Source organism: Solanum tuberosum, unplaced genomic scaffold (genome assembly GCF_000226075.1).
Source record: "Solanum tuberosum cultivar DM 1-3 516 R44 unplaced genomic scaffold, SolTub_3.0 scf00189, whole genome shotgun sequence".
Classification (NCBI taxonomy): Eukaryota; Viridiplantae; Streptophyta; class Magnoliopsida; order Solanales; family Solanaceae; genus Solanum; species Solanum tuberosum.
Genome location: NW_006239113.1, coordinates 74152 through 94250, shown reverse-complemented (window position 1 = coordinate 94250; position 20099 = coordinate 74152). Strand labels below are relative to the sequence as shown.

General features: G+C 35.2%; 3 protein-coding genes across 4 annotated transcripts; 1 reads left to right on the top strand and 2 right to left on the bottom strand.

Annotated features, from left to right (window-relative positions):
• Positions 1–287: 287 nt before the first annotated feature.
• Positions 288–4407, bottom strand: LOC102590225 (zinc finger CCCH domain-containing protein 17). The gene is made up of 3 exons (XM_006354951.2): positions 4059–4407; positions 2633–2743; positions 288–2458 (listed from the first exon to the last, which is right to left on the bottom strand). The coding sequence occupies exons 1-3, from the start codon at positions 4203–4205 to the stop codon at positions 590–592; spliced, it is 2127 nt and encodes a 708-aa protein (XP_006355013.1). The 5' UTR covers positions 4206–4407; the 3' UTR covers positions 288–589.
• Positions 4408–8009: 3602 nt separating this feature from the next.
• On the bottom strand, positions 8010–14904 carry LOC102589468 (uncharacterized protein At2g02148). 2 transcript variants are annotated; one of them, XM_015312138.1, is made up of 9 exons: positions 14771–14904; positions 14376–14641; positions 13098–13221; positions 12668–13009; positions 11911–12073; positions 9797–9917; positions 9626–9691; positions 8491–8740; positions 8010–8386 (listed from the first exon to the last, which is right to left on the bottom strand). In XM_015312138.1, the coding sequence occupies exons 2-9, from the start codon at positions 14562–14564 to the stop codon at positions 8358–8360; spliced, it is 1284 nt and encodes a 427-aa protein (XP_015167624.1). In that variant the 5' UTR covers positions 14565–14641; positions 14771–14904; the 3' UTR covers positions 8010–8357. The 2 variants fall into 2 exon arrangements, with proteins under 2 accessions (XP_015167624.1, XP_006355011.1); XM_006354949.2 differs by having other exon boundaries at positions 8491–8745; positions 14771–14903.
• A 2554-nt stretch (positions 14905–17458) lies between these two features.
• Positions 17459–19884, top strand: LOC107062002 (pentatricopeptide repeat-containing protein At5g13770, chloroplastic). Its single transcript, XM_015312136.1, has one exon. It carries the CDS (start codon positions 17461–17463, stop codon positions 19405–19407), a length of 1947 nt encoding a protein of 648 aa, XP_015167622.1. The 5' UTR covers positions 17459–17460; the 3' UTR covers positions 19408–19884.
• The last annotated feature ends 215 nt before the right edge of the window (positions 19885–20099 follow it).

Below are 20099 nucleotides of genomic sequence, written 5' to 3'. Positions count from 1 at the left end.
ATTTTCATAGACCAATCAATTGCTTCATCAAACTACAATCTAGTGTCACACATTCTCAAATCCCGATCATTTGCTTCATCATACTCCAATCTAACGGCACACATTCTCAAAATCCGAGCAATCAAAGTCCGACCAATTGCTTCATCAAACTCCAATCCAGTGTCAAGAGATCTGAAACAAACCGAAACCTAGATCACATAAGATGAGTCTAGTACTTCCCTTTAACCTAAAAGCACTCTCACCATGCATGAAAAGGAAAAAACTCCTGTGAACATTACAAAACTTTTAAACTTCCAACTCTGCCAGGTATATATGGGGAAAAAGTTGTAAAACTATAGAAAAAATACACGAGCAAACATGTTTCTTATTAGCCCTCTAATGTTACAGTCAACACCATTTTTGGCAAAACTAGAGATCTGCCAAATGCCACTAACCGGTGGAAAATTTTCCAGCCAGTCTCCGAGTATAAATACAACGAAGAAAAAGAGTGTTCTCTCTACTTCTAAAAGATAAAAATCAGCAGAGCAGTTGAATTTGCTCATTCCGAGCCAACCTAAAATAGCTTAGAGCGATTGATGTATCCCATCATTTATGAGAAAACAACACCCATCTTCTTAGCAAAGTCATCTTCATCATCATCATCCAGGTATTCTTCACCAGCATCAATATTCTCACCTTCGTCTAAATTGTAATCTTCACCATCGACCTGCTCATAATCATAGTCTCCATCTCTTTGATCATGACCTTCGGCTTCAGGGTCTTGATCGTCTGCTTCTTCCACAATCATCCCTTCTTCAGCTTCAAGTTCATTTGCACCATGGTGTGCAGGAGATTGATGATCAGCTGATACACCTGATGGAGGATCAGACTCTTCCTTTTGCCCAAAGTCAGTATTGTTCCTGGAGATGGAGGAAGTCACCACTGGCACAGAGTGGTCCTTTCTTTTATGTTGATAGTCTTCACTCTTATCAGATGGCATGCCTGTTTTACTGCTTCTTTTTCTCTTCAAGATCTCTTGCAGAGGCATTGGTCCGTCAAATGAAACAGTATCCCCTCCTGTTTGCTGATAGTCATCACGCTTTTGGAACTTACGCTTCCCTAGGGCCTGTTGCTCGTCAATATTTTGTTCAGTGGTCTCAGCAGTTTTCTGACCTTTAAGTTCAGCAAGACTTCTTGGACCAGAAAATTTTGAATCATTCTCGCTTACATCTCTTCTTATACGTGGACCACTGTTATTTCTTCCAGTATCATTGAGATCCTCTTGCACTCTTCCCTTTATTCTATCACGAAGCCTTCCCTGTTGAGAGAAAAGCTGTGGCCTTTCTGAAGATAACCTGCCACGGTCCCTAGCCCTATCCAGCCGCATGTCTGTCCCATTAGTTGGAGAGGGTGATCTACTTGGTATCTTTATTCTTCCGCGAAGACGACTAGCAAGGGAACTATCATGTGAAGGTACATAGGGTCGATCCCTCCTGGAACTTTGGTAGCCTCGATCCTCAACATGTTTTTCACTTGCATAGTCATGACTAATGACTGACCTCAAACCATTAGTCCTGTTATGCTTTGATAAACGATGCCTCAGATCTGGCTCTCGAACTTCTTCAGGGCTGTGAGCTCTACCATAGCGTCTCCTTTCAAGATGAGCGGATTCCCCTTGTACTCTCTCAGAAGAAGCTCTATGCTGCACCCTACCAGAGCGATCCGGAAGCCTGTCGTGAGAGTCATGCCCATAGACATCATGGTACATATCTTGGTCCACATCTGCAACTGAAGTAAAATCAGCAGAGCGGCCAATATCGTATTCATTCCTTCCCCCATTTCTGCCATATCGACCTTCACCATGATAAAAATCAGTACCTCTGAGCTCATCATCCACAAGAACATCAAAACCAGGTGAAAGCTCCCTTGAAATCTCATCATCTTTGTTCTGAAAGCTACTGTGATCATCAAACCTAGCAGACTGTTGCACTCTGTTGGATCTACCAACAGAATTCCCATTTGGAGGCGGCACACTTTTTGGTTTGTGCCTGTGATGCGCAACATCAATGACAGGATTGGGTGGCAACACATTCTCATTAAAGGCAGCATTATTCTTGGGCAAAGGAGTTTTCAGTTTCTCAACTGGTTGTGCTTGTACAGATAATTCACCAGACTTCCAAATATTTGCTTGAAAAAATGTCTTCTCTTGCACACACTTTTCAAGCCCACCAAATGCCTTAAAATTGGTTTTCTCAGTAGATACAGGATGTGGAGGAGCTTTGTTAGACACAAACAATGGTGCATGGAAAAATGGACACCTATCACCTTTTAAACAAAACCCTTGCTGGAAGAAAATGCATGGTACACCTTGCTTGCTAGAACCATATGGAACATTTGGTGTAGGTGCAACAGATGCCACTGGCAGTGCAGAAGATCCTGTAGGAGTTGTAACTTGAGCTCCCAAAAGTCCATCAAGAGGCTGCAAAAGTAGAAGATTATTAACTATCATGTCAACAATTAGTTTACAGACACAGAGCACTCCTGGTTTGCTAATAAAAGAAAATAAGTAAGTTTACATCACGACAAGGAACCCTTGGTACTGATAGCACATAGATGATAAGAATGTGTAGTATGTTAGTGAAGAATGACTCACAGGGTGCCGGAATGCGCATTTTGGGTTTAAGCAGCTTCCATTCAACCAGTACCAGCAATCTCGAGGATTAAGCCGAGCAGCATCACTATGACGGTACTCACACTCGCTTCCCTATGGACAAAATAAAAATAATTAGAGCGTCGGTAAATACTGATCTAGATCTGTATAGAACAAAGACGAAGATTGAATCATCTAGAACGTTATCCCTATCATGGCGAAGCCAATCACGTTTGTATTCATTCACACACAGAGAAATTGATAACGTAAAAGCACGATGCCAACTGGTTTTGTAACATTTGCCATTTCCCCATTGGTTATAAAAAGACAAATAAATGAGAAATAAATTCAGTTTACTGCACATGTTACTGTCTCACATGATCCGACCAAAGCAAACGACAATTCAGATGCAAAACAAACAGTTTGTCGTAGACAAGAACGACAAACGTAATTGCTAATAATTATACACGGATAGTCATTCACCTGCACACTTATTTTCCACATCCTAGTAACTAACTTTATACTTGCTCCGAGATTGACTCTCAGTTCAGTATGTATCACAAAACCATCATATAAATCAAAAAAATAAAATCTTTGATACACATTTCTAATCAAAAAACAAATCAACAAGCTGCAAGAGTGGATGTATCAAAACGACAAATAGCAAGAACCTAACCGTTCCCAAGAACAACAAAAACACAGGGGCAACAAACGACAACATGCTGTAACTTGAAGACTTCTAAATATATATAAGTTAAACCTTCTATTTATGGCAGTGGTTTCTCACTTTAGACAATCTCAAGTACACACAATTCATTTAAAATCCGACAAAAAAAAAGATACTTCCTTTAATCTGACAACGCAGGCAACAAAAAAGGAACAAGAACTTCAGAATCAAGCATCAGTAGTACAAAAGACAGACGCTATCCAATCACCAAATGAAAAACCCCAGCTTCCATATCACTAGTGTTTACCCATAGCTAAAAACATAAGTAGATCAAGTTCCAAAAACACAAAGAAATCACCTTGAATTAGAAAGCAAAAAGGAAACCAAATGGTAATCCATTTAAACACAGATCTCCAACTAGTTCATCCATACAACAATCTTTTCAAATCAAATCAACAACTACAAAAGTACAAGCACATCTCAATCACAAACTAGTTAAGATCAGCTATACGAAACCTTATATATGAATTCCACTGCCCATCTCTTGAAAGATTAAAAATTGGATCCCAAAACCAAGAAATCCTCTAAATCTTACTAATTAACATACAAATCTCTACACAAACTAATAAAAACCAAATCTTAATCCCAATTAATCTCTAAATCTCACACTAAAAGGAAGTACTATAATCTTAATCTCAACTAATTGATAATCATTTACTAATCAAATTAAACCCAAAAAAAATAGATGAAATAGAGCTGAACCTTCTTGCATGTAAGAGGAGAAGCTAGAAAGTAGACACAATCAGTGTTTCTCTTGAGAGCTTCTTCTTCAGCTGAAGGCGCCGCCGCCGGCGTAGAAGAAGGTGGAGGCTGAATTTGCAGCTTCTGCGGCGGTGTAGGACCCACCATGATTGTTGTTAACCCTAACAAACGGATCCTAGAAGAAGCCTTTGAGAGTGGATCTAGGGTTTTCAAGCATATACAAGAATGATACAATTAAGGGCAAATTTGAGCTATCTATTGTAGAGAGAACTACCCTAGGGGGTGGGGTGGGGTGGGGGTGAGAAAACAAGGAGCTTGGAGAGAGAGAGAGAGAGAGAGAGAGAGAGAGAAAGAGATGAGGCTATTGGTGAAGAGAGGCTTTTAACTTGATCTATTTTATTTTATTTTTGTATTATTTTGGGTTTTTCAGCTTCTTTTTTTTTTAAATCCTATTTTTGTAAAATCAGATTTTTAAGAAATTTTATGAATTGTTTTTGTTTTCCACTCAATATTACTCACATGAAGTCTCATATTGGAGTATGACTAAATTTATATTTGAGCTGGGAAGTCTCACTCACATTGGAGTATGACTAAATTTGTATTTGTGCTGAAAAGTCCCACGGTGGGGGTAAAGCGCTCTCTAACAAAGGCGGCTCCCTACCCAGGGAGACTCGAATCCAAGACATTTGGTTAAGGATGAAGGCGTACTTACCACTCCACTACAACCTTGATTGGTTTCTTGAATTGTTATGAATACATCAAATTGAAGATGTACATTTAAGTACTTTAACAATTTTTCGAAGACATTTACAATTAAGTAAATAACTTGTAAGTAGTTTAAGCAAACAACTTTAGATGGTGATACATGACATTTATGTGGAGTGCGACTTACTGACTCGACGGTCATGTGAAGCAACGCATGGCGACTATGCAAGGCATTACGTGTTACGTCACTTGACTTACAACGTGACTTGTGTTGCATTTAGATTTTATATGTTATTGAAGAATAATAAACTGTTCTTTTTTTTTCTTAAATTTTTATTTTATTTTTATAATATGCTATTAGTACAGAACTTTGTCACTTGAACATTTACTTTAAAAAGATGTTTTAAGATATAATCATTAATGTTGCTAAAGATGATAGCTTGATAAGATTGTTTGGAAGTGTTCCACCAAACTAGAATCATGCTCATTGTTGGATGTATGTTTAAAATTCAAATATCCCTTTAAGATCTATTCATGTCAATCAAGTAATTTTTTTTACCTTGTTTATTTCTTTTCTATGGTTTATAACTTGATTATAAATATAAGGTCAAACACATATGCAGACTCTTAAACTTGTTCTTAAATTTCATTTTGACACTCCAACTTAACCTTGTTCCATTTTAACCCTTCAACTCCAATTTTTATGTTCCATTTTGGCACTTCTAAGTGATGTGGCAGAGAGTGTGCATCACACATTCTCTAAGAGAGTGAAAGACAAAAAAATAAAATAATAAAAGATTATCCTTCAACTCTATTTCTTTTATGTACCATTTAACACAAAATATTGATTTTATGATTTTTTTTATTTTCTATATATGTTATTGAACTGCAATTTTGCATTTTAAAAATCGACAATCATCCGTTAATTATTGTAAAAAATTAAACTAACGGATTATCATTGTTTTTTTTTATAAAAAAAGTAACAATTTATTTTTTAAGAGTTTTTCTATATTTTTGCGTGAAAAATAACCGACGAAAGTGCGTCGATTTTCTTTCTTAAAAAAAATCAATGACAACCCAACGAAGTCCATCGAGTTTCAACATTTTTTTGTAGTGTTATTAATTAGCAATGAACATGAGTTTTTTTTTTACTCGTATTTAGTTGAATGAAAAATTAGAAAGCTGATATTTGAGTTAGTCCAAGTAGACTAGATATGAAAAAAAAATGTGATGTTATTTAAATTAACTAATTGTTTTTTTAAAAAAAAAACCAACACACTTTCGCTGATTATTTTTTCACACAATAATGTACAGAAACTTTAAAAATATATATTTTAAAAAACAACGATGTTCATCCATTATTTTTTAACACAATAATGGCATGTGAAGTACACACATCTCACTTTGTTGATTCTTTGGAAAGAAGTGCCAAAATGGAACATAAAAATTGAAGTTGAAGAGTTAAAATGAAACAAGGTTGAGTTGGAGTGCCAAAATGAAATTTAGGGACAAGTTTAAGGGTCTGCATATATGTTTGGCCTAAATATAAATATATACAAGTTTACACTTTGACAAAAAGTGAATAAAGAAAAACAATCACTCGAAATGGTTAAATTTTATAGTATTTTATATTAGTTTATGAAGTCTGGTAATTCACTTTGAAGAGTAATGAAATCTCTCTCCCCCACTTATAGAAAGTATTTTTGTTTTCAAGAAACGTTTATGTATGTTTTTTTTTATGTATATTTGCTTTAGTTTAATAAACTACACAATCTTTTCTCTATGCATGCTTGCTTTTGTCTCTTAAATTAACTTTCTTTCATTTTTTTGGGAAAATTTCATGTATTGTATTTGTCCATGAACATTTGCTTTAGTTTAATAGATTTCACAAACTTACTGATTTATTTTTTTAAGTCCAAAATCGCACTTGTACATGTTGAAGTTTTTAATCTCACAGTCCAACTTTTCAAGTGCAACTCTTAGGAAAATTAAATTTTCAAGTACAAAAGTCAAGGTAATTAAATTTTAAGAATAAATTAGGATATTTTTCATATCTTTATTAGTAAAATTCATATATTTGTTCGACTATTAAAGATTTTGGTAGGTAGCAAGTACTCTTTTATAATTAATCAAAGATTTCAAATTTGAATCCTAAAATGAAATTACTTTAATAGGAAGTGTTTTCTAGTGGATTGCAATACATCACACTATACATTCGTTCTATTTAAAGTAATAAAAAATATTTCAAAATTTATAATTAAAGAAAAAGTTATTTGGCTGTCCAAATATTATTGCACCATTATTTTTGTCACAAAGAGAGTAATAAAAGTTCATATCCCTTTTTTAATCATTTTCATTTTAGGATTGCAAAATTTTGTAAAAATAGTCAACCTTACTTTAATTTCCTCTTATTCTCCCTTCAAAGTTACATTTTTTTTTTACCTTTTATTTGAACAAAACAAAGGAGAAGTGAATAAGAGCCTAAAAAGGGAAACACTAGTGCAATTGGTTAGAATTTTGTAACAGGACTCATTTAATTTTGCTCAATTTGTCCATTTTGAGAAATAAAAATAGAAACCACATTAAAGATCCATCAAATGTGCATTTCAATTCTCTAACCAGTCAAATACTATTAGAAATAGTTATTTTATGAAAATGATTAAAAAAGTAGTTTGACTATAGTATTATTTTGCTGTAATATCATTCTGCTACTATCTGAGTTTTTTCCACTATTTTTTCTGAATTGTTTGTATCTTGAGTCAAGGGTCTTTCGAAAACAATTGTTCTACCTCTAAAGTAGAGGTCAAGTTTGTGTACGTATGCTCCACTTTGTAAAACTACACTAGATATATTATTGTTATACAATTCAAAAGGAACATTCCCTTTTGAGATGCCTCATTTTTCAACAAAATGTTATATTCATTTATTGAGTTCCATAAGCAGACATGCATTTTGCCCCAAGTGTGAACTAGCAAGAGAATTAATATGTCACAGAAAGGTGGGTATGGTGCCACTGTATACCATAATTGCTATGTTTGACTAGATTTGGAGTAATCTTTTAAGTGCTTCACAATCACAAACCAAGGTCATTTTTTTAATAAAAAAATGAAAAATTTATATCTAGGTTTCATCTTAAAAGGAATAAGAATGCATTACAATACCCTCGAAGTGCGCGATCCAAATTTAATCGGAGCTTCAATGCAAGCTCAGGACACCGGAGAAATGGGGAAACCAAAAAAGAATGCATTACAAGTAACTACTATCCATGCATATACTAATTTCAAAGTTTCATCTCCTCAATCATCTAGAGAACATCTCTCTCCACATTGTTTTGAGGAAAGGAAGGACGAAGAGTGGGGGCTTTGTGTAAATAAGAAAACTTTTGAAGCTTTAAAATAATTGTCATTAACTTTTTTGGGATAGACCAAAAGGGAAAGTAAAACACTTAAATTGGGACGGATGGAGTATGTATTTACAAAGTAATGTACAGCTTACATTGGGAGACTTGATGAGTTTATACATCATATTCCTAACCTTTTTGTACCACATTCTGAGCAGAACTTAGAGGTCTCTCTCAAGTAGGGAGTACCACATTCATCGCAAAACTTTGCAGGACTTGTAGGCTGCATTATCAATGTCGTTAAATAGGCTGTGAGGTCAGTATTTTTATAAATAATAAAGCAGAGAAAAATAATCTTGGAAAAAGCAACATGAAAAGATCTCTCACCATTATATGCATGCGTCCTCCTACATGGCCTAATTGTTGTAAGCAAGCCATGTGCGGAGAATTGATTAGCGACTGCTGAGCATGAACAATTTCGGGCAAGTGAGACTGAGGGCCACACTGTTGATTGTGAGAGAAATGAGCTATATGTTGACTTTGGTTGATATGGTGCTGGTGGTGACTCTGCTGAAGGGGATGAAATTGAGCCTGATGGACCAGAGGTTGCATTTGCTGCTTTGAGGTAGTCTGCTGACTATCCTGTCGCAGAAACATAGTTGAACAAAATGAATATGAATCAACAAATACAGCTGTATAAACATCTGCATTGTCGTAAAGATAGATCAAAGCAACCGAAGAAACATCTCATGCAGCATTAAGCCCAACAGGCAAAAAAACAAAGAACACACTTTAGTATGCACTGAATTCTGTTTAGTATCAAGTACCTCATAAGTCAACTACAGCGAAAGCATTCCCAAGTTCCGACGAGAAAAGTTTGTAGCCAATTTATCTACTAGGGAAAAACTTCTCAAGTCCTCTATAAACCTTAACAGAAAGTTGGCTTCACTATTGAGTCTAATCCATTTGGACCTAGCAGTACAAGAATGGTAGTCCTTCAACCTGTTAGGTCAGACGCCTAAACATGTTTCAGCGCAGGAACTGCTAGAGCTAATTCTATGCAGTTTCTAGGAAAAGGATGTTAAACTATCCCTTAAGGATGCTTAGAAACAGTACAAAGTTTCTTGGTGAGTTATTTGCTAATTTTTATCAGCAGCTTCTGGCAATTTAGAGAAGAAAATAAGCAATACAGAAAGCCGTTAAGGTTTTTCATAAATTGCCAAAAGTAACTCACTACTAGTACTTATCGCAGAATGTCTAAGTAAATCTCCTTGTCCAATAACTGATTGAACAGGTTGATTCATGAATTTCCAAAAGTATTAATGGAATGCGCACAGACAATGTAATGCATCTTAGATGGCTATAAAATTTCTGGTTGCAATTTCCAGCAGGGTCCTTTTGCTGTTTCTCCTTAACTATTGTCTGATATATAGCAAACTGTTAATGCATGTTCTAGTATATCACATGAACAAGGAACAATGTACAAATTAAATTAAGACGTTGGAAAAGAGAAAATACTTACTTCACTAACAGAGCGGTAGCTTTGACCTGCAGCTAATGAAGACGCGTTGTCCGTGCTGGTGAATGCCTGATAGACATGAGCAGAAAAAAATACTAATCAATTTTCCAAACAACAGAATAGGAAAAAAGATAAATAATTACATATAATGACTACAAGATCATCAAAACTTACTGAAAAACCAGTGATGTTGGAAATTGAATTTGACGCACGTCTATACTTGTGTCTTGGAGCATAGAATTTGTAGTCTCTGGGGGATATAGTGACTTCATTTCGGCCAGTCATTCTTCTGAACCTAAATTAACAGGAGTATGGATCAATTTAAAATGCTGATATTTCATGAATTAAGATACTGACTGGAACTATTTTTCTTTGTTTTATGACAAGCTGTAATTTTGTTTAAAGATAATGAAGAAGACACAGTGCTAGGATAAAAGTGTCCTTAACTGACAAAAAGGAAGATAACAAAGTCTGATTAAAGATGATTAACTTCTAGATTCTATCTTATTCCCTTATTGTCTTCAAGGTCCACTATTAAGAACCTGTTCAGAAAGCAACCTTAGAATCGAAATTCCCTATGCTCATGTGAACGGCCCCGGCCAGTCGGTACTCAGTAAGATAAAAGGATCCAGCCACAGGCCTGACCGGATATTGTTTGACCACAAACAGGTGTAATTGGGTGTGTTACAAAATTTTGGAGTGTTTGCATAGGATTGGGTGTAATTGAGGGAGAACAATTACACTCTCCAATTCTTGGGGGAGAAGTGAGATTGTTGGTTATTGTATGGTATATTTACAAGGTAATTTTTCAAAGTTTCTTTTACTTTACTTTTCAATAATACTATTCTTTTTAATATCTTTTTCTTCTATTTCTTTTCTTTTCATTTTCCAATGTTCCATATGTGCTGCTTATGGTGCTTCTAGGTAACTTTGCAACTTCTCATATTTTGCTCCTTCCTTTTCTCTCTATTTTGCTTTGTTTTTCTTAGTTGTGGACTTGTGGTATTACACTTATTTATGAGTTTTTATATTTAAAATGTATAGGACAATATGCCTTTTTAATACCTACCAATCCATAATTATTTAATACATTTTTTAAAGAAAAATATGTATTTTAACTACTTAGTAATATATATACTCCATCCGTCTCATTTTATGTGACAATGTTTTACTCAGCATAGAGTTTAAGGAACTAAAGAAGACTTGTGACATCTAAGTGAAGCCAAATATATCTAAGTAGTCTAGTGTTATCAAAAGTGAAAAGCTCTAAGGTTCATGGGGGATTTAAGCACAAACCGCAAATAAAGTGTGGGCTTTATTGAGAAAAGGCGCAAATGGAGAAAACATACAAATATATATATGTATGTATGTTTAGTCCAAAATGAATAATATAAGCATGAATAACAAATATATGAACAAATAAATTGATTATTTTTACAATAAAGTGAAATATCAATGGTTTAGCGCCTCTTCAAGAAATGCTCATTCACAAGGAAAAGTATGTCCTAGAATGAAGCACACATTAAGCGACACAAAGCACTCAACGCGTTTTGAGCCTCGTTTCAGGGCTTAACACGCTTTAAAGCGCACCTTTGACAACACTGCGAAGTACCAGAAAGTATACTATTCAGTGAGTGGTGGTGAGAGCTCCAGATGTCTTTTCATTTTAAATGAGTGGTGGTGAGGGTCCCAACAAGTCAATTCATCAGGGGTAAAATGGGGATGCTAAGATCAAATAGTTTTCAAAAAGACAAAGGTGCCATTCTTCTTGGGACATACTAAAAAAAAGAATCATATAAACTGGAATAAAGGGAGTAGTATTTAATATACTTAGATGCACACTTCTCACACATTAAAATTTGTTACCTGTTCATCTGAGAAAAAAGATCATTAATTTTTAGATATTAAACTGTCAATTAAAAATTCAAAAATATCTTACTATGTAATTACACTTGTGCAACTAGACATGATGCTAGGAATTTTGCCACAATTACCTAAATGACAAACAAACAGGTCTTTGTAATTACTAGGCTACACAGTGGTTTTCAAACACACAGTTAGTCAATGTGGAATGTAGAAAAATGCATCTATTATCTCATGCCAATAGAAGTACTAGCAAAAGAAGCTGCTCCAATATCCGCACTTCAACCAATAAAAATTGCTCTCCCAGAGTGATATATGATGCTAAACTGAGACCGAGATATAGAGAGGGACAGAATTCTAGGTAAATAAACAGATTATTTAAAATAAATCAAACCTCAATATTTAAGATGGAGAGTTTGACATACCATTCTGCATCATCAATACATAAGCTAGTTGGTTTCTCCACAATAGCTAAACCATTAACCACGACAAACCGGACACGCTTCTCCTCTTGTATCACTAATTCAGGAAACCTGGCCCTTGTTTCAAAAGATGTAGCCAACTCCCGCCTTTTAAATATGCAAGGTCCTGTATATTAATATCAGCAAAGTTAACCGTGAAAATGGAAGGCCAATAACAGGAATCATGCAGTTCAGCATATCCTTAATGCTGAGGAATACAACATTACTAATTTCCAAAAAAAAAAAAAGGAGAAGACAATTACAGGAAACAACATTTTCTTTATTTCATCCTTGTCAGGGAATAATGATATATATGCAGCTAAAGCCTAAAAGAGAGGAAAACAATGAGTAAATGCATAAACTAAAAGTTGATGGGCTAAACTAGATGCTTCCGGTGATCCAAGATTCTTCACAGCTTCATGATTCTACATAGATAAAAAGAATCTACTTCTGATTTTTTTCTCTCCGATTCATCTTTTTTTTACCTTTCTATTCTCTCCATCTTCACATGGATGAAGGGAAGCAAGATGTAGAAAAGTAACAACGTAAGCATACACTAGCATAAAATTTGAAGCTGACACATACAACAATAAAATCAGTCTTCCTCTTCCCCGATCCCAATGAAAAATCATATACATTACAGCAAGATAGATTAAATGAGAGAAGACCACGAATGACTTGCAAGTGTCGAAATGAAATTTTGGAGCCTTATATGTCATACCTTTCCTAGGAAACTTTTTCGCAAGCTTTCTATATAAACCACCAGCTGCTTCAAGGGCCACACCGATGGTTTTTTCACGCATTCCATTCAAAGAAGAGAGCCTTACATTCACTTCATTAACCAATGTTTCATACATGTTAGCCACGTACATCAAGGGCAAAACATATGTAGCATCACCTTCATAATGGATTTCTCTCGACTTCCGCTTGCTCATTTTATCTTGTGAAGATTGAGCAGCAAAGTCTGCCTCTGAATCTACAACATCAACTACATGTGGCCTTATGAAATGATCTACAATAATGTCTAAAAATCTTGTCCTTGCCGTTTCAATTGGCGAAATATCTGGTCCATGAAAACTGGTATTAGAATAAAGGTCATCTAGTTGCTTTAATACATTTAAGATCAAGTACAAAATGAAATTTCCAGTTACCATCAATAGTAACAATATTGTAGGAACCCGTTGAAGATCCACTATTTTCAATGCTAGTACGATCTTCCTCCACCACTATACCATGAAGTGGTAATGAGTTTCTGAAGGTCTCATGGAGGCAATCCTGAAAAAGTATCAATGCAATTAGAGTTCATGAAGAATTTGAGCACATGTACACTCACTGGTGTAGGCTTCACAGTCAAAACGCCAGTTTCTAACATCAGAAAAAAAGTTGTCTAACTAGCAGAGAAGCTTTGCTTACTCCCTAAACAAGTTCCCCAATTTGGTACAACAAAACAGAACGTCAATGCCATTAAAAACAAAAGGACAGCCATAAAATCACATGGAATGAACTTACCTCGAAAGATCTAAAATATCAAGAATCCATGCCGACTTAAGGAAAACTGAGGAACAATGGAAGAAAAAGATCCATGTATGTGTAACAATTAGTTGGGATTAAGGTTAAATCATGTCAGGCATGCTTATTTTAGATCCAATCATCACTAGGAGCCACTAATCTTGCTATATATTTGTAAGCCAGTGGAAAATGGACAGAAGTAAATTACTGAATATCAGATGGAAACGGTTCTAACAGACATGTGCAAAGTGAGGATTCATACCGTTGACGCTAACTAGCTTAGGGTTGAGGCATAGTTGTTATTGTTGTTTGTCAAATTAATAAACCAGAAAAGTATAATTGGTATAACAAGATACGCTGAGCCTCACCAAATAGGAGAATAGCAAGCTGGAAAACTGTATTAGTTGTAGAGAATTTGGCATAATACATAAATAGACACTCAAACTTAATCTCAGTTGGCAAGTAAGCACTTCAAGCTTGAGAGTGCACATCTAGACACCTCAACTTGATCTCAACTAGTAACTAAACACTCCAACTTGTCCTCATTATGTCTCGTGGACACCTGACACTAACGTGACACACGATAAATTATTGGCATAATATATAAACACAACACTCAAACTTGGCCGCAGCTAGCAACTAAGCATTTCAACTTTGAGAGTGTGCATCTACACATCTCAGTTTGATCTCAACTAGCAACTAAACACTACAACTCATCATCCCCACGATATCTCGTGGGCACCCTACGCTGAGCTGGCACATAAATTTTGGAAGTGTCTAAATGATCATTTTGTAAGTTGAAGTGTTCAACTAACTGACACAATGAAGGCGAGTTGATGTGCCTAGATATGCTTATAGGACAGCTATGTCTTATGAGTAAATTATTTTCTGGAAATTGAAAATCAAAAGGGATCACTCACAACAGCTGTTGACTCTTCACCATTATCCATGCTATCCTCAGTTACATCACCTCCTCCACGATCAACATCATCACCACCAGCACCTCCACCACCAATACCCTCCGCATTGAGATCATGCAATGAAGTCTCTATATAAGAATCCGCGGCCGACCTCATATCGTAGTGCTGCACCGGAACCCTAGTTCCCATCTTCCCTATCAACTCACCACTCTACAAGCAACTATTATAGCTCCGCCTAACGAAATTGAAGCATTCAGTAACAGAATCTGCGTGATATTGAACGGATAATTAGTGAGTGACTGAGCCAGCCACCTCCGCCGCCGTCCCGGCGCCAGTGCCGGTGCCGGTGACGGAGGTGAATTTGAACATGAATTTTGAATTACGGTGGTACTAACCTCAACAAAAAGCCGAGGCTGAGTCTGGTCTTCAAAGCAGTTTCCGAACCTAATTTCCGACGTTCTCCTTATCAGTATCCGAACCAAAGCCGGCAGGTCAATGTATTGAGTATTAGCGGGGAGGAGTGGGTACAAGTGGGGTCTATCTATAAAGGTAAAGTTATTTACTATTATAAATTTCTATCTCAAGTAAAATATATAAAATCATGTACGGAAAAAATATAATAGTAAAAAAATCATATCGAATAATAGTAACAACGAATAGTATGATAAATGAAGCAAAGGAAACATAAGATAATAATTAAATTGAAAAAATAAGATAGTAGGAAAATAATAACAATAATACTAATAAGGAAAATTAGATAATGATCGATTACCTATTAACCTTTTACTATCATTTTTTACTTTCATATCCTCATATTTAAGATTTTTTTCTCGATAAGTTGCACGTGTGTCATCTCATGTCTAATCATCTCTCACTAATATTTAACTTTACATCTCTTCAGATCCATCATAAACAACATCTCACATATGTGTGTCTCATCTACATGCGACGTCTCACCTTAAGATTAGAAGTCTCACATCGGCAAAACATATGAGAGATGTTGGGTATTTTAGTAAGTATGTCTTACCAACTAGTGATGTGGTTTAAAGTCGTGAGGGTCTAGGCGCCCAGAGCGAACAATATCACTAGCGAATTTGGCCATTATAAATGGTATCAGAGCCCCTCATGTGTCAGCCTTGTCAATGTGGGTTAGAGTTCGATTGAGTTTAAGCAAATTTCGATAAGGCGGGGCCAATCTCAGTGCTAAGTATAAGCAAATCTCATACAATGGGGGCAAACCTCAGTGAGGACGCTAAGTCCATAAAATGGGTATAGGCAAATCTCAGCGAGGACGCTGAGTCCATCGAGGGTATATATGATGCTACAGCTTAAGATTGAAAGTCCCATATCGGCAAAACACAGGAGAGATGTTGAGTATTTATGTCAGCAGGCCTTACCAACTAGTGACATGTTTTAAAGTTGTGAGTGCCTAAGCCTAGAACATACAATATCACTAGTGAGCTAGGCCTTTACACTTCACATGCTCAAATCATCTAAATTTCGCTTTTATCATCTTATTCACCACGAAGGTCACTCTCATCATGTCCCAAATATCTTCGTTCATAATTTTATCTCTCCTAACATTCCCATACATCCACTCAATATCTACATTTTCGCTACTTTTATCTCTGAATATGCAAGTTGATGACTGTCAACACTCTATTTCATACAATATATAGTTGATCTAACAATCTTTAAATCTCACAACCCATTTTTATCAGACAAGACACCGAATACAATATCCATCTCCAATTCGCTCCATGATAATGTATAGCATCATGTCAATCTCTCAATTTTCTTGAAGTATTGATCAAAGATACTTGAAACTTTCTCTCATAGAGATAATTTGTGCATCAATCCTAATTACTTCCACATCTATCTCATAACGAACACTACTGAACTTACACTCCGAATATTTTGTCTTAGTCGTGTTCTACCCGAACATTAGGCACTAGAATTTATCTCTAAATCTCCACTCTATTTTTCATTCTCTGTGTCTCATCAATCAATACTCTATTATATGCAAATAAACATACATCATGATACCTCTCTTTGAATATATTGTTGCATCAATACATCCATAGCCAAGACAAATAAAAACAGGTTAAGGGTTAATCCTTGATGCAAACACATCCTCTAGCATAATCTGATTGTATTAGGGAAAAAGAAAAAATATGTCCCTCAACTTTGCGATTTAGAATGAATTTACCTTTTATTAAAAAGGTAGTGCATAAATATCCTGAATGTTTAACAAATTGTGAATATATATCCTTGTTATCTAACAAATGATGCATATTTATTGTTTTCATTAAATGTCTGAATGTAAAAAGAAATTATTTTCAAAAAGGTCACATGAATTTAAAAAATACCTCATCTATGTTCTTTACTCCTCCAAACCCGACCACTCTAAAAAAAAGCTTAGTTCATCTTTTGTAGTCATTTTATGACTAATTAGAAGAGGGATTATTTTTCATTTGGACTGGATTTGAAGGGGTAAAAAAAATGAGTGATGTAACTTTTTAAAGTTACTTGACATTTAAAAAAATAATAATAAAAAGATTATTATTTTTTAATTTAGTAAATATAGGTGTGCTAACAAAAAAGATAACTATGCACTATTTGTTAAAACTTAAACAGACAGATGTATATGCAACACTTTTTCAACAATGGATATTTCTGCTATAAATCATAAAATTAAGGGATATTTTATTACAATATTGTATTATAACGGTTAGCTTTTTTTTTAAATTTATTTTTTATAATATATTATATTTTATGTTCTTTATAACAATAAATTTACTATAAAAGTAAAAAAAATATCCGAACAAACGATATTGTTATTTTTTCTTTTATAACTTTAATTTGACTACTTTGACTATCTCAAATGCTCCTCCACTTTGCTTGATTTTCAATTTTCCTCGAGACAAAATAAAACTATGTGGCTGAAATCCACATTGATAAGTCTAAAGTCCATAACCACACACCTGTCAAACAATAAGTGGACAATACAAGCCACATGCATGGCAGAATCTGAAACTGATAATGTTTTTACAATTTCCCCTCACCTTAGTACTACAACATAATAATGCAAAATACACAAAAACTTCATCTCATTTCTCTTTTTTCTTCTTCAACATCATCATCAATGGCTATTGCCACTTCTTCAGACTGGTCATTTCCTCCTTGTATTAACTGTAAAAACAGAATCTTGAAACCAAAATTTTGCTATTCTTGTAAAACTTTGCCTTTTCTTTCAAACATTTTCTTGAACTCAACAACAACTCTAGTTGCAAAATCCTCTAGTAGTTGTTCTTCTCCTGTCTTAGATGAAAAAAAAAGCCAAAAAACACCCTCCAAGAATTCTCAAGTTATAGAATTATTAGACTTGGAACAAAATCAAGATTTTAGTAGTACAACAAATGGTACAACTAGTAGTACTAGTTTGCCTGATTCTAAAGATTTGAATGGTGTAATTTGCAGTTTACTTAAAGATCCTCAAACTCAAGAAATTGGATATGATTACTATGAGAAAGCAAAGGGAAAAAAAGATTTTAGACCTGAGAAATCAACACTAAAGCTTCTTATCAGGTATTTAGTGAATTCAAACAAATGGGGTTCAGTTTTTTCATTGTCTAAAGATTTTAGAACTTTGAAAGTGTTGCCTGATAGTTCTACATGTTGTAGATTGATAAGTAGTTCTATGAAATCAAGAAAGTTCAAGATTGTAAATAGTTTTCTTGAATTGTTTATAGTAGTTGATCAAGAAATCTCTGTTTTGGCTTTTGATTCTGCTATGAAAGGTTATAATAAGTTGCATATGTATAGCAGTACTGTTGTGTTGTATGAGAGAATGAAATCTGCAGGGCTTGTATTAGACCCTGGATGTTATTGCAGTATCATGGAAGCACATTCTAAAATGGGGAATTCTGATAAAGTTGTGTCGTTTTTCGAAGAATTTGAGAGCAAGAGAGTGGAGTCAACAATACCTCAGTATGTTCAAATTTACAAGAATCTTTGTGAGTCGTTAGGGAAATCTGGTCGCGCTTTTGAGGCTTTGGAATACTTTAGAGACATGACTAAGAAGGGGATTCAAGAGGATCATTCATTTTACTCCATAGTTATATGTGGATTCGCAAGCATTCGTGAAGTGAAAATGGCTGAGGAGCTTTTGGAAGAAGCTGAAGGGAAGAAAATGCTGAGGGATCCAGCACTGTTCTTGAAACTGGTGTTGATGTATATTGAAGAAGGGTGTATGGAAAAGACTCTTGATGTTGTTGCAACGATGACTCGGGTGAAAATCCGAGTGTCTGACTGCATATTTTGTGCAATTGTGAATGGATTTTCAAGAAAAAGAGGTCTTAGGCCTGCTGTTCAAGTGTATGAAGACCTTACTTCACAGGGCTGTGAACCAGGTCAAGTGACATATGCCTCAGTACTAAACTTGTATTGTAGGCTTGGATTGTATTCTAATGCAGAAATGGTATTTTCTGAAATGGAACAAAAGGGGTTTGACAAATGTGTTGTTGCTTATTCTAGCATGATTGCAATGTATGGCAAAACAGGAAGGCCAAAAGATGCAATGAAACTTGTTGCGATAATGAAAGAAAGAGGCTGTCAACCAAATGTTTGGGTGTACAATGCTCTCTTAGACATTCATGGAAAAGTTCTAAACTTGAGACAAGTCGAAAAAGTATGGAAGGAAATGAAGAGAAGGAAGATTTTTCCAGATAGAGTAAGTTACACAAGCATTATAAGTGCATATAGCAAGGCAAGGGAGTTTGACAAGTGTTTGATATACTATCAAGAATTTACACTAAACGGTGGAAGACTCGATAGGGCAATGGCTGGGATTATGGTTGGTGTTTTCTCAAAGATGAATAGAGTTGATGAGTTGATTAGTCTTCTGCAGAATATGAAGAGAGAAGGGACTAAATTAGATGGAAGACTTCAAAAGTCAGCTTTGAATTCTTTGAGGGATGCAGGGCTGCAAATTCAAGCACAATGGCTGCAAGAAAGCTTTGGTGCAACATGAGTTCATTTTTTCACTTTGTAGATACCAAAGTGATTGACAGTGATAAAACTTCATTGTGTTGGCACAAGAACTAACAGAGATATTCACTCTTTCACAAACTGTACAATTACTTGTTGAATTGTAGCATGATGCATACCAAAGAATGAAAAGAATTGCTATCTCATCAAGCTTTGGAAAATATATACCATTGTCACCATCAACCATGTAGATGTGGGGAGGATCGCAGCATGTAGAACTCTTGTCGAGGGTCTATCTGAAACAACCTCTCTAACTTTAAGGTAGGGGTAAGATATGCGTACACTCTACCTTTCCCAGACCCCACTTTGTGGGATTACATTAGCTATGTTGTTGTTGTTGTAGAATTTTATGTAATTTCTTGATATGTAAAGTAATTTTTGAAGACCAGCCACAACTATCTGAGAAACAAGAATACTGTAAATCCTGCATCCATATACTGGATAGATTTTTTTTTCCCTACTGCTTTTGCTTCCAAAGTGGTTTGTTGACAAGTCATATTTCTGTTTTTTTTTTCGGGTAACCATGGTATACGGATTAGCTTGCACACACATTAACTAATTCCGCAAGGTACCTGCTACCTCTCTCAAGTGTAGGTACCAAGTAACTCTATCCACTATGGCTAGTATAGATAGGGAAAAAACGCGCCTAATTTATCATATTTTCGATGATAAATA